Source organism: Macadamia integrifolia, chromosome 10 (assembly GCF_013358625.1).
Source record: "Macadamia integrifolia cultivar HAES 741 chromosome 10, SCU_Mint_v3, whole genome shotgun sequence".
Classification (NCBI taxonomy): Eukaryota; Viridiplantae; Streptophyta; class Magnoliopsida; order Proteales; family Proteaceae; genus Macadamia; species Macadamia integrifolia.
The window spans coordinates 29,879,544-29,890,184 of record NC_056566.1 but is presented as its reverse complement, the minus strand read 5'-3'; the positions used below and the strand labels follow the sequence as shown (position 1 = coordinate 29,890,184).

General features: G+C 38.6%; 3 protein-coding genes across 6 annotated transcripts in view; 2 read left to right on the top strand and 1 right to left on the bottom strand.

The window, feature by feature from the left end:
* Positions 1 to 1,142: 1,142 nt before the first annotated feature.
* On the top strand, positions 1,143 to 2,409 carry LOC122090582. Its single transcript, XM_042660223.1, has one exon. The coding sequence runs from the start codon at positions 1,371 to 1,373 to the stop codon at positions 2,238 to 2,240; it is 870 nt and encodes a 289-aa protein (XP_042516157.1). The 5' UTR covers positions 1,143 to 1,370; the 3' UTR covers positions 2,241 to 2,409.
* A 648-nt stretch (positions 2,410 to 3,057) lies between these two features.
* Positions 3,058 to 7,459, bottom strand: LOC122090581 (ubiquitin-conjugating enzyme E2 32-like). 2 transcript variants are annotated; one of them, XR_006143678.1, is made up of 6 exons: positions 7,155 to 7,459; positions 5,273 to 5,404; positions 5,039 to 5,123; positions 3,985 to 4,148; positions 3,375 to 3,897; positions 3,058 to 3,283 (listed from the first exon to the last, which is right to left on the bottom strand). XR_006143678.1 is itself a non-coding variant. In XM_042660222.1 (5 exons), exons 1-5 carry the CDS (start codon positions 7,263 to 7,265, stop codon positions 3,451 to 3,453), a joined length of 939 nt encoding a protein of 312 aa, XP_042516156.1. In that variant the 5' UTR covers positions 7,266 to 7,459; the 3' UTR covers positions 3,306 to 3,450. The 2 variants fall into 2 exon arrangements, 1 of the variants encoding a protein (XP_042516156.1); XM_042660222.1 differs by lacking the exon at positions 3,058 to 3,283 and having other exon boundaries at positions 3,306 to 3,897.
* A 340-nt stretch (positions 7,460 to 7,799) lies between these two features.
* The window catches only part of LOC122090550 (histone-lysine N-methyltransferase EZ3), a 16,675-nt gene continuing 13,833 nt past the window's right edge, over positions 7,800 to 10,641 (top strand). For 2 of the 3 annotated variants that reach the window (XM_042660190.1, XM_042660189.1), the window contains exons 1-4: positions 7,800 to 7,922; positions 8,704 to 8,805; positions 9,294 to 9,556; positions 10,385 to 10,546. In XM_042660190.1, coding sequence (XP_042516124.1) covers positions 7,884 to 7,922; positions 8,704 to 8,805; positions 9,294 to 9,556; positions 10,385 to 10,546 — 566 coding nt within the window. In that variant the 5' untranslated portion in view covers positions 7,800 to 7,883. Of the gene's footprint in view, positions 7,923 to 8,703; positions 8,806 to 9,293; positions 9,557 to 10,379; positions 10,547 to 10,641 lie in introns of those variants that run through there. The other variant, XM_042660191.1, reaches the window with a different exon arrangement.

Genomic DNA, 10,641 nt, shown 5'->3' with positions numbered 1-10,641 from the left:
AGGGGGGGGGGGGTGGTTATCTAGGCACTGAAGATGGGTGGTGAAGCAGGTAGACTATGGTAACCGTTTCAATGTTAGTGTGAAACAAACCACAAAAATTCAATCTAAGAAATGGAATCTTCTATGAACTGAATGTAATCTTATTTCTTCTCTGTAAAATAAACATTTTCATTACCTTCTTCCTGCCAACTCTCTCACCCACAAGTCCTGCATCTCCCTATGCATGGAGATCTTGAAGGAGATGCAGGTTCTCCCGATGATAGGTTTCCAGACGTTGATTTTGATTACAGCTGTCCCTGCATCTGAACTTTCTCTCAATATATAACAGTGGTCTGCAAGTGTGGAGCACGCCTATTATTATAGTAATCAGTGATTGCATGTTTTTCATGGAGATGCGTAAAGGCTGTTCGACAATGGTCGCTGCCACCATCCACAAGAAGGCACCGAAGAGCTTAGAAATGATTAGTTTCCTGTAGAATAGTCCTTGCCCCATTGACTATCGCACGTTTGAGTAGCATTTCTGGATAAATATAGTTTCTTGCCAGTGACTGGCTTGCTTATACGCGTTTAGCCTGTGATGGAAAACCGGCCGGTGCATGACTGAAGATGACCGAGGACGCAGGCACATAAAAAAAACACCAATATGAATACTTTTCCACTGCCTCTCAAAGACTAGAAGGCAATAACAAGGGAGCTTCACCTAAGAAGCCAACTGGTGGAGGTGGTTCCCATGCACATAAAAAGTTTGTTAGTTTGGTGACAAAGTTCGATAGAATTAACAGCAGGAACCAAAGTTGGAAGGGAAATGTTATTAATTAAGTTTCTAGGTTACATGTTTATTCTCCCAACCTATTTTTTTAAGTAGGTAGTTGCCTCCGAAGAACACAGAAATTGTAAGAACTAAGGACAGCCTGGAGGAGACCAGGACTGAGGAGAATCCAATTCTTCACCCCTGACTTGGGAGTTGGAGAGACCTGCAGGCCATGGCAAAAAAATAATAAAAGAACTACTTAAGACTTGGTCTTTTATGCAAATAATATGTATCAGCTAATTGACATCCTAACCTTCTACCAAAAAAATTTTTTTTTAAAAATTGACATCCTAACCCATCAGGATCAAAATCCTCTGTTTTAAAAACAGAGGATTATTTTCCAACCCATCATGGATGGCCTATGTCAACTGTCAATGGTCGATCGTGGCTACCACACCCTATGTTCGTAACCTGCACGAAATGCAATCATAGATTACAGGTTTTGCATCATATATGTGTACTTTGGTTTTTACTTTGCCAAACAAGGGAATTCAGATTTGAGAGTTCTAGTTTTTAGGGTCTCTTGTTCAAGATTTCAATCAGCAATAGCTGAGGCTAAATGGGTTGCGAGACATGGAACGAAAGAAGGCAGCAGCTATTGCAGTACTTGCAGACACCATTTCTAAGAGAATCCTTCTACATCATCACCATCTCCCTTCTCAGCCTCATCCTCCCACTTGCCTTCCTCCTTTTAGCTAGGCTAGCTAATGGCTATTACATCCTCTCCTTCACATCTCTACCACTTTCCTCCTTCCTCCCAGTTTCCTTCCTTTACACCAACACAAACCTGCTTCATCTCCTTGTTTCTGCCATCAGTGTCACCTCTCTTCTCCGGACTTTGATGGGTCACTTTGATTTCACCTTACACAGCAACAGCAAGAGCAAGACCACATCCAAAGCTTACATCTGCGCTGCTTGGATTTTCCTCTGCACCTTCCATATCTGTGTTGTATTGGGCATTGAAGGGACTATGGCTTCTGGGCTTTGGACCGTTGACTTGAATGTGATTGGTAAAGGTGATAGCAAGAACCTGGTGAGTCGGGTTGTGTTATTTATTGGGTTGCACGAGACGACGCTTCACTGGACGAGAACCATTGTGAGACCGGTGGTGGATGATACAGTGTTTGGGGTTGTGAGGGAGGAAAGGTGGGTGGAGAGGGCGGCTATGGCTGCTAGCTTTGGTGGGTTGTGGTGGTTGGGTTTGAGGAACGAGGTGGAGGCATTGGTGGTCATCCTTGAGGTCAAACGAGAGCTGTGGATGCGTGTGGAGATGGCTGATCTTGTTAATTGCTGGCTCTATTACCTCATAGCAACGATTGCCTTGGTGAGGCTGATCAGGAGCCTCCTTTGGATAGTCAACCTCTTTTTCTGCAGAGGCCTTCGAAGAAGTTCCGGTAGCTCCGACGGTGATGATGATAGCAAGGTCTAAACCTATGGTTGATCTGATCCCAATTCTGGCCGAAATGTCTTGGTCAATCCCTGTATGGAAGCTAAGGTTTCTGGTCGATTTCTCTCGGATCCTGACCAATTCGGATCCGTAAACTGGGTTTTTAAACCCTGTCTAAACTAGCAGACCTTAACTAGTTCTTGATTTTCAATATTTCGTTCTTTCTTTCTTTCTTTTTTGGGGTATTCTTTGGTCAGCAAAAACTGTAATATTCTCTTGTATTATTTCCCAGATCACAAAGCTTTTCTCAGAAGTAATCAAACATTATTGTTTGTTTCACAAGAAATCTATGATTTTTTTGTAACCTGACTATGAACGTGAGGAATTGACCTGATAACCAATCCACTCTTAGAAAATATTTTTATTTTCTTCCACCCTATTTTATTCCTGTGTGAGCGGCCTATGATTCAAATGGCCATCAACCCCTCGTCTTTCTAGGTAGCACGTTTTGGATCAAGCAGAATTGTCACATGTCAAGATTAGACTTAAAAAAAAGGGTTGAAAACCACCTCTTCTATCCAACGAAAGAATTGGGAATTGCTTAATCAATTGTCCATGGTGATCTAGGAAGCCTCTTCAAAACTAGAGCGGGTAATAGTAATTTTTCCTTTAATATCGATCTTATTTTTTTGCTGAAACTTTGACGCATAAAAATCTTTTGCAGGGAAGAAGTGAACAACAGTGAAGATCCAACAACTAAGGTGCATACATGAAGCCTCCCAGCCGTTGGATCCTTACTGCCACTCATTGCAAAGGATTTGAATCCAACTTAGACCTAAGTGAGCAATAAAATCCAATGGGACTTAAAAAGGTATCATTTCATACATTTTCATTCTTGCAACCCTTTAGGTTTCTTGGAAATTATGAGGCTTACAGACTAAAGAATGTATAGAAATTGGGAGTTATAGAGGTGTAGTCTCATATCAGTTTAAATACAACCTTGGTGCCTTTCGTATATATGAAGAGCTCTTTCCACCTAATGCCTTAATGTTTTGGGTTAAACCTTTCAACATAGTATCAAAGCCCTGGGAGCATTAAACATGTATGTTGTAAAAAATCATATGAATAGATAAATCATAAGTAACAACCATATAGCATTATACCATACATATTTACCTTTTAAAGTAATTACTACTTCTCTTTCAATCTCTAAGGGTTGGGCAACCTCTCATTCAAACATCCTCACATCTCTCTATTTAAACCCATCCACGTAACCAGCGGCATATCCACTAGACCTTAGGAATTTCTTGAGTAAAAGAACAACGATTGCTATGGTAAGCCCAACAGCAGCCCATGTAAACAAACGATCATCGGAAGCTTTCTGCACCCTCACTTCTGCCCTCTCCTGTGCTTGCTCGATGGGATCTGCAGCTGGGACCTGTCTCGACACCCTCAATCCCGCACTAAAACTGACTCTCAAGGGCCCAGTATTAGCATTCACGTGGACTTCTCGCACGTCTTCTACCATCCTCTGATTGCCATCTCCTTCTGGATTAGGATCTTCACCCACTGCAACTACACCAGCATTTTGTGGAGTGCCTTCAGGTTCCCCTACTTCATTGGTAGAGGGTTCATTGGAGATCTGTAGGGGGCTGAGTTGGGGAACAGGGGGTGCTTTTCTTAGCATATACTCGTGAATCTGTGTAATAAGAAGTGTTTTTTTGAGTGAGATTTTACTTGGAATGGAAGTCAGGTATTTAGATATGGAACTCAATTGGAAGCATACCTCATCAATCACTTTTTGGCGTTCTGGAGTCCCGACTCTTGGAGCTGCCTCACGAGATTTGATGGCCAATGTACGTCTTTCTTCCCTCTTGTAATCCAGTGAGCCTAATGCACCATCTGGGTTGGTTGGCATGAATGCAATCAATGCTACCAAAGCAGTCCGGACTGCCAGAAACAATTGTAAAGGTGAAAGAAGCGTTATTAGGGCAATCATCTGGGATGCAAATTAACAGGAAAAAATCCAACATGTTTAAGGACAGCCTCTGATTAAAAATCATAAGACAACAATGAAAACAACAACTTGACATGGCTAGGGGGACCTGTGAATGCATTCCAGTAAGGCTTGGTCCTGGTCCTTACTATGATCTTAGGTCAATACAGGTACCGGTCATCTTGAATCAAATTTTCCCTACTTCAGCATGCAAATTACAGGGACGCCTAACCTGGACCTAAATACTAAATAATGAACTTTCATGGCTGGCTCATTTGAGCTTGACAACCAGGCAATGCAGATGCATATAAATCACAAATATTTCCCAGTATCATTTGACCAAGATCAATTATTAGTTGCAATCTTCATAGGCCAGTTCGCTGATAAATACATATAGGAAAAAAAAAAAAAAAAAAAAACAAAAACCCCCAAAAAAAAAAAAAAAAAACAAAACAAAACAAAAAAACAAAAACAAAAACCACAATATTTCATCAACCAAGCTCACATGGTTTGTAAACCAAGCAGATTTACTAAAAGTTTGATTCTCCTGATCAACTCAAAATTAGTTTTATAAAAAATGGCCTTTCAAACAGAAACCAAGCAGAGTAACTTACAAGTTAGGTTCTCCTAATTAACTCAAAAGTAGTTTTATACGAAATAGTATTTCAAACAGAATCTTCCACAGCTATGAGCATGGCATCATGACTCCCCACATGTAAATGTTATATTCACCATATATGCATGAAGATTTCTTTTTATATTTGCAATTATCAACCTAGTTTTAAAAAGGCCGGGGTATTGTAGAAGCAATTTATACCATTAAGTCCAAAAAGAACAAACTTACCACTCCATGACGGCTGCCAATGCTCAGGATGATGATTTGATATGCTTAAGCAAATTTTTGTTTGTGTTTCAAAACGGCCATTTGGCTGGAAAAAAAAATATTAAATCAATGAATAAACCAAGTGACGATGCAATTAATTTAAAGATGTCATTAACCTAATCCAAAATTCAAATTCCAGATGAAAATGCTAGCCAGTTGGACCTAGACAAATTGCTCAGAGAACTAAATACTTACAGTGAGCATCATAAATGCAGGAGGCTGGAATGGATAATCGGCTGGCAGTTGGATCCGTCCATGATAAATTCCTCCTTCAAATTCAGTGTCACAAGGGCCCCTAATGGCAAATTGCCATTCAAATATATTTTCCTGAACACATCAAATTCAAAACAGCTGATTTTCGATAAAGAAAATAAATAAGTTCATTAATGAAATGGACTACCACAGTGCCACCGCTGAAACTGAATGTAAACCAAGATATTAATAGAAAGTGTTATGTTAATTTCTTCACTTGTATCAAAGAAAAAATTACGTGCAACTACCGATACATCTCAAGCATGCATACAGAATCCATGATGGAAGCTACGTGACCTAGTTGATGGTGACAACTGAAAATAAAATAAAAATAAATAAGGACCTACTGCTGTTCCACATCATAGTGAGAGGAAACCAGTCATTCAAAACAAAAGCAAGATTAAATAATATTAATTAAATTGTTTGAAAAAGGGCATTCTACACATCACACGTGGGCATCATAGTTAGATTGTTGCTAATCAGGCTCTGGCCATGTTACCAAGGAAAACCTCAGTAAATCCCAGAAGCTGCCACACCCCCTTGGCCGGGTTTGGGTGCAAACCATAGACCCTGTAATGTTAAAAAAGGGGATAAATTATTACTGAAGTTGATTCAAACAGCAAGAGTGGTAAAAAGACCAAGACGAAGCTAGGTTTTATGGAAGCTATTCAGAAGCTTCTCACTTGTGGGGCCAAGCCCAACCCAATGGCTCTTACTTTTATGGTACATCTAGTATCTAGATTGGGAAAACAGCCAGTCAGTTAATATCTAGTATTCCTTATTGAATTGCAGGGGCATTCCATGAATAATCAGAAACAGGAATGTTATAATTGTTCTTAGCCATAGGAATTTATTTGGAAATATCTCATAATTAACTGTAATCCAGAGGACCAATAAGGTTATATTTGTAATCAGAATAAATAGTTTTAAATCAAATATATTGCAGGAGTTTTGATCATAGTCACAGACTCAGGATAGAAATTGTTAGCTTTGCATGTAATGGGTGTAGAAATGTATGAAAATAATGAAGCATTATTTTTTACTACCCAATTGCTTCCTATCTTACATTAATAATGCTTAAGGTGGACCTTAGGTTACTCTCCTCTCTTTCCACTCTTACCTATGCCACTGTCATGCTAATGCCAGTCCACAGAACCAGCACACCCACACTTTCCAATTCCGCAAATCCCACTCAAATGCCAAATCTTCAAGCATCCACCACTGAAGTTGAAGCTTCAGCACATCATAGGAATTGACCATGTTCCAAATATTTTGACCAGACATCATAATGTTGTGACAGATTAAACATGTTGAACTGAAAACCTTGACCATTTTGCCAAACACAATTGCTTTATGATATTTTGGAAAGTTTTCCATGTTTCAAAGCATAAATATTAATGTTTCAACCTAGTTAACTCTGAATCAATGTGACTATCTGAATTGTAATCTGATGCATGCGCTAGCAAATCCTAAGATGTAGACAATACATTGTATATGGTCATCTAACATTTCTAATGACATTATCAGACCCCAGACTCACCTTAGGAAACAAAATTCACTAAAACTATAGATTTCCAGGTTTCAGATAAATATTATAAAAACCATGATGCGAAGCCAACCAGAATGATCCATGGCATAATTCAGCGAAAGCGTGGAAAGAATTCCACATCAAGGTACGAGACACAACAAAATTAAACCACACCGCCATTATGATATCAAAGGAAAAAACTAAACTACATCACGCATAAAACCCCAAACGGAAAATGCAAATGATCGATTGAGGAAAAAAAAAAAGAGTATAAAATTTCAGAGCGTAATAATTTACCTCGAGTGGAAGGCTCATGAAATCATCGGAAGGGTTTGCTTGCATCTCCTTCACCTCCTGAAGAATCCTCTTCACAGCTGGATTCTTTAGGTTATACCTCTCCTCTGCCATGCCGACAAGAAAAAAATGCAGAAGCGTATGATCTGAATTCTTTGACAAGCACAAAGACAGGAATTAAACCACGATAATTAAAAAAACTATGAAAATCGATCTAAAATTTCCAAGGGAAGCTGACTGCCGAGAGATTTCTGCAACTCCCCTCTCTTCCCCGAATCCCCGTTTCAGATTCGAGAGATAAAAAGAGAGAGGGGGGAAAGGAATGCCTGTATCCGTTGACGCGACGTCAACAGATTAAGATCGACGGTCCTGATTTAACAATTTCACGTGTCACTCGACTATTGGATATGAGTTTTTACTCCTTACGCCGACGTGAAGGAAGGAAAAAAGAGAGAGAACGCTGTCCGATAGCGTGGACCCTCCACTATAAAGAGGGGACCAATGGGAACGTGTATCCAGGCATCCAACAAAGGGGTGGGTTGGTAATTACGTAGTATTTAATGTGGCCCCAAACGTGCTAATCCCGATGCCACGTGTATTATATATATTAGGATATTTCTCTCACAGAGTTCACACACACCCACGCGGATCCATCTCATTCGCGCGGGTTATTACAACCCTCAGTGTTCTCTCTGCAGATCGTCAGTTGGGACCATACGAAGCAGAGCAGTCATGGTGTCCAAGGAAACCGAATGTTCATACACAATCAAAGTTCGTCTCTCTTAACTGTTTAATGCTTCCAATCTCTTATTCCTCCATGCCGAGTTCCTCTATTCCTTGCATTTCATTTGTTGGATTATTTCAAATTACAAAAAGTGGTACTACAGTCCATGAAATTTGCCACCGTAACATCTCTAATCATTCCTTATTTGAAACTTAATCCAGTTTCTGATCACTTACGACGGATTATTGTTGTTCTGATGTCTTAATTTATTTATAATCAGTAGCTTAGAGGATAAGTTCTTTAATCTAGACTAACGAAATTCAGTAGCTGCAGATTTTTTTTTTTTTTTAATGGGTAGCCAGTAACATCATAATTCATTGGCAATTAGGGATGTTTGGAATTGGAACTCAGCATATTGATTTGAAGATTGAATTTTATATGCTATAGAAGCCTGTAAAAATGTTTGTGTGCGTAATAAGTTTTGGTGATTAAAGTCTGTAGAGAGATAAATTCTGTCTTAATTCTTGAATTGACAGAAGATAGATTTTCTGTACAATATGGAACAACCTCGTTAAGTTTTTAGTAAAATCAATAAGTTAAATTGTATCAGTGCTGTTAACTTAAATTGAAGCTTGTTCTGACTCTGATTACAGTGAGCAGAAATAGGGGTTATACGCCCCAATCTATTTGACAGTTAATACTCAAGTAGAGCATGAGATTTTAATCTGTGAATTTTTCTCACCCCTCAGCATTTCTTTTCAATTAGTAATCTAGTTCATCACCTCTCTTGCTTTGACTTGTTAGCTCATTTCTCTTATGTATTTCCAGGAACCTGAAGGAGAACAAGCAAATGAGGCTTTTGGAAACATATCGGCTTGGATATCTCAACTAAAAAAGCAGATCCAGGCTTCCAGAGTAGCTTCCATAAAAGTAAGTTATTTTTTAATCGAGTAATTCCTTATCCTTCACTGCCAACATCCGTCTTATGTGCTTGTGGTTTCATGCCTTTTTAATAGTTTTTGTGCTTTTCTTTGTATTTGGATATCTTGGTCAAATTAGAAACCAGCCAGCAATGTCAAATATATTCAACAAAGCTGGATATGCCCAAACCTGAAGGCTATTTCTTTCCGCTGCCCATTCCATCAATGAATTACTAATTTCATACCAATAATGAAACACTGTTGCCTCAACCTTAAAAAATTGAGCACCATTTTAGGTCAATCATGTTAGGCATTAGCACCAAGAATTTCAAATTTTGGTTTTCTGGACCCAAACAATTGAAAGCAGTTTGTTTATTCTTAGATGCAGAATGCAAGTTGTACAAAGAAAATTTTAAAAGAGAATTTCCTTTTTGTTGATAAGCTGTTTCAGTGAAAAATTTTCTGTTAGCTAATTTTTGTTATTTAATTTCTATGTAGGAAAAACTTGAAAGGAATGGAAAGGATTTACAGCACCATACTTCTCAGCTTCAGCAGTCAGCGATGTCTAAACAGGAACAGAATGGGTCAAAAAACATGCTTACCTTTAGAATTGGCAGCCCTCTCTATAAGTTCAACGGGTCTGTTCATGGATCTGGGGAAAAAGATTACATAAACAGTCACGAAGTATTATCCCCGACAGTTATAAAGGTTCCTTACATTGAGAAGATTCCACCTTATACAACTTGGATCTTTTTGGACAAGTATGTCATGGTCCCCTTTTTTTGTTTTCCTCTTCCCCCCACCAAAAAACCTCTTTTGTTGCATTTAGTTGATCTGAATGGTTATCTGTGATTTCTTTTCCTGTATATAGCATGTGTCTTTGTTTACAGGATATTGAAGAGCCTTTTCTCTCGGTGGGTGGATAGAATCAAATATTGCAATCTCAGTTAAAAATGAAATTAAATGTCGAAAGGAAAATCAAGAGAAAAATGGAGATGCAATTATTTGGTTGCAGGATTGGAAGAAAACCTGAGGAAACTATAGCTACTTTTGGGAAAAATTATCCGTGTTTATGTCTGACCTGTTATGTAGGGAAACACAAGAAGAAAATTGAGAGAAAACTGGTTAGACCTGGCTTCTCGTCTCCCTCTCACAATGGGGAATAACTGACTTCATTTGTTGGAGAACCAAGCAACAATATGGATTTTGTCATAAGTTTTCTCTTGATTTTCTCGGCACAACCAAACAATTAGTTCAGCCCCTGTGAATTACTAAAGGTTATTAACTTTCACAACCAGGTTATCAACTTTCACAAAACAGAAAAGAACGCTCCCTGTTTATCAACGATGTATTAAAAATCCAGGCATAAAAAAAATTAGTATGAGTCACTCATTTACATTCCTACACTGTTAGATATCCATTTCTTTTGCTGTTGACCTCTTTTAGTTCTGAATTATTATATGTAGAAGTGTTAATCTCTGCATCACTTTAATTAGGTGATCCACTTTAAGGTTGTTTTCTCTTTTATTACTTAATGTGAAGATTTTATTTTTGCTCGTGTTTTCTCAAATTTGCCTCATGCAGCACAGGAATCAGAGAATGGCTGAAGATCAATCAGTTGTTGGGCGAAGACAGATTTACTATGATCAATATGGCAGTGAAGCACTAATTTGTAGTGATAGTGAGGAGGAGATTGCCGAACCAGAGGAAGAGAAACATGAGTTTTCTGAGGGTGAAGATCAGATTTTGTGGTGAGTAAAATAGGTTCCATAAATTCATTTCTAAAACCTTTTATGTTGCTTCTTCATCTAAACTATAGTCTATAGCAGACTACAGCATATGGGGG

Bases quoted from the DNA above. Each gene is read 5' to 3' on its own strand.
- LOC122090582 (XM_042660223.1), top strand. From the start codon at position 1,371: ATGGGTTGCGAGACATGGAACGAAAGAAGGCAGCAGCTATTGCAGTAC.
- LOC122090581 (XM_042660222.1), bottom strand. From the start codon at position 7,265: ATGGCAGAGGAGAGGTATAACCTAAAGAATCCAGCTGTGAAGAGGATT. The intron at 5,405-7,154 runs GTAAATTATTAC...TGATGTGTTCAG, and splicing joins TCATGAGCCTTCCACTCGAG to GAAAATATATTTGAATGGCA. The intron at 3,898-3,984 runs GTATGCTTCCAA...CTTATTACACAG, and splicing joins GCCAAAAAGTGATTGATGAG to ATTCACGAGTATATGCTAAG.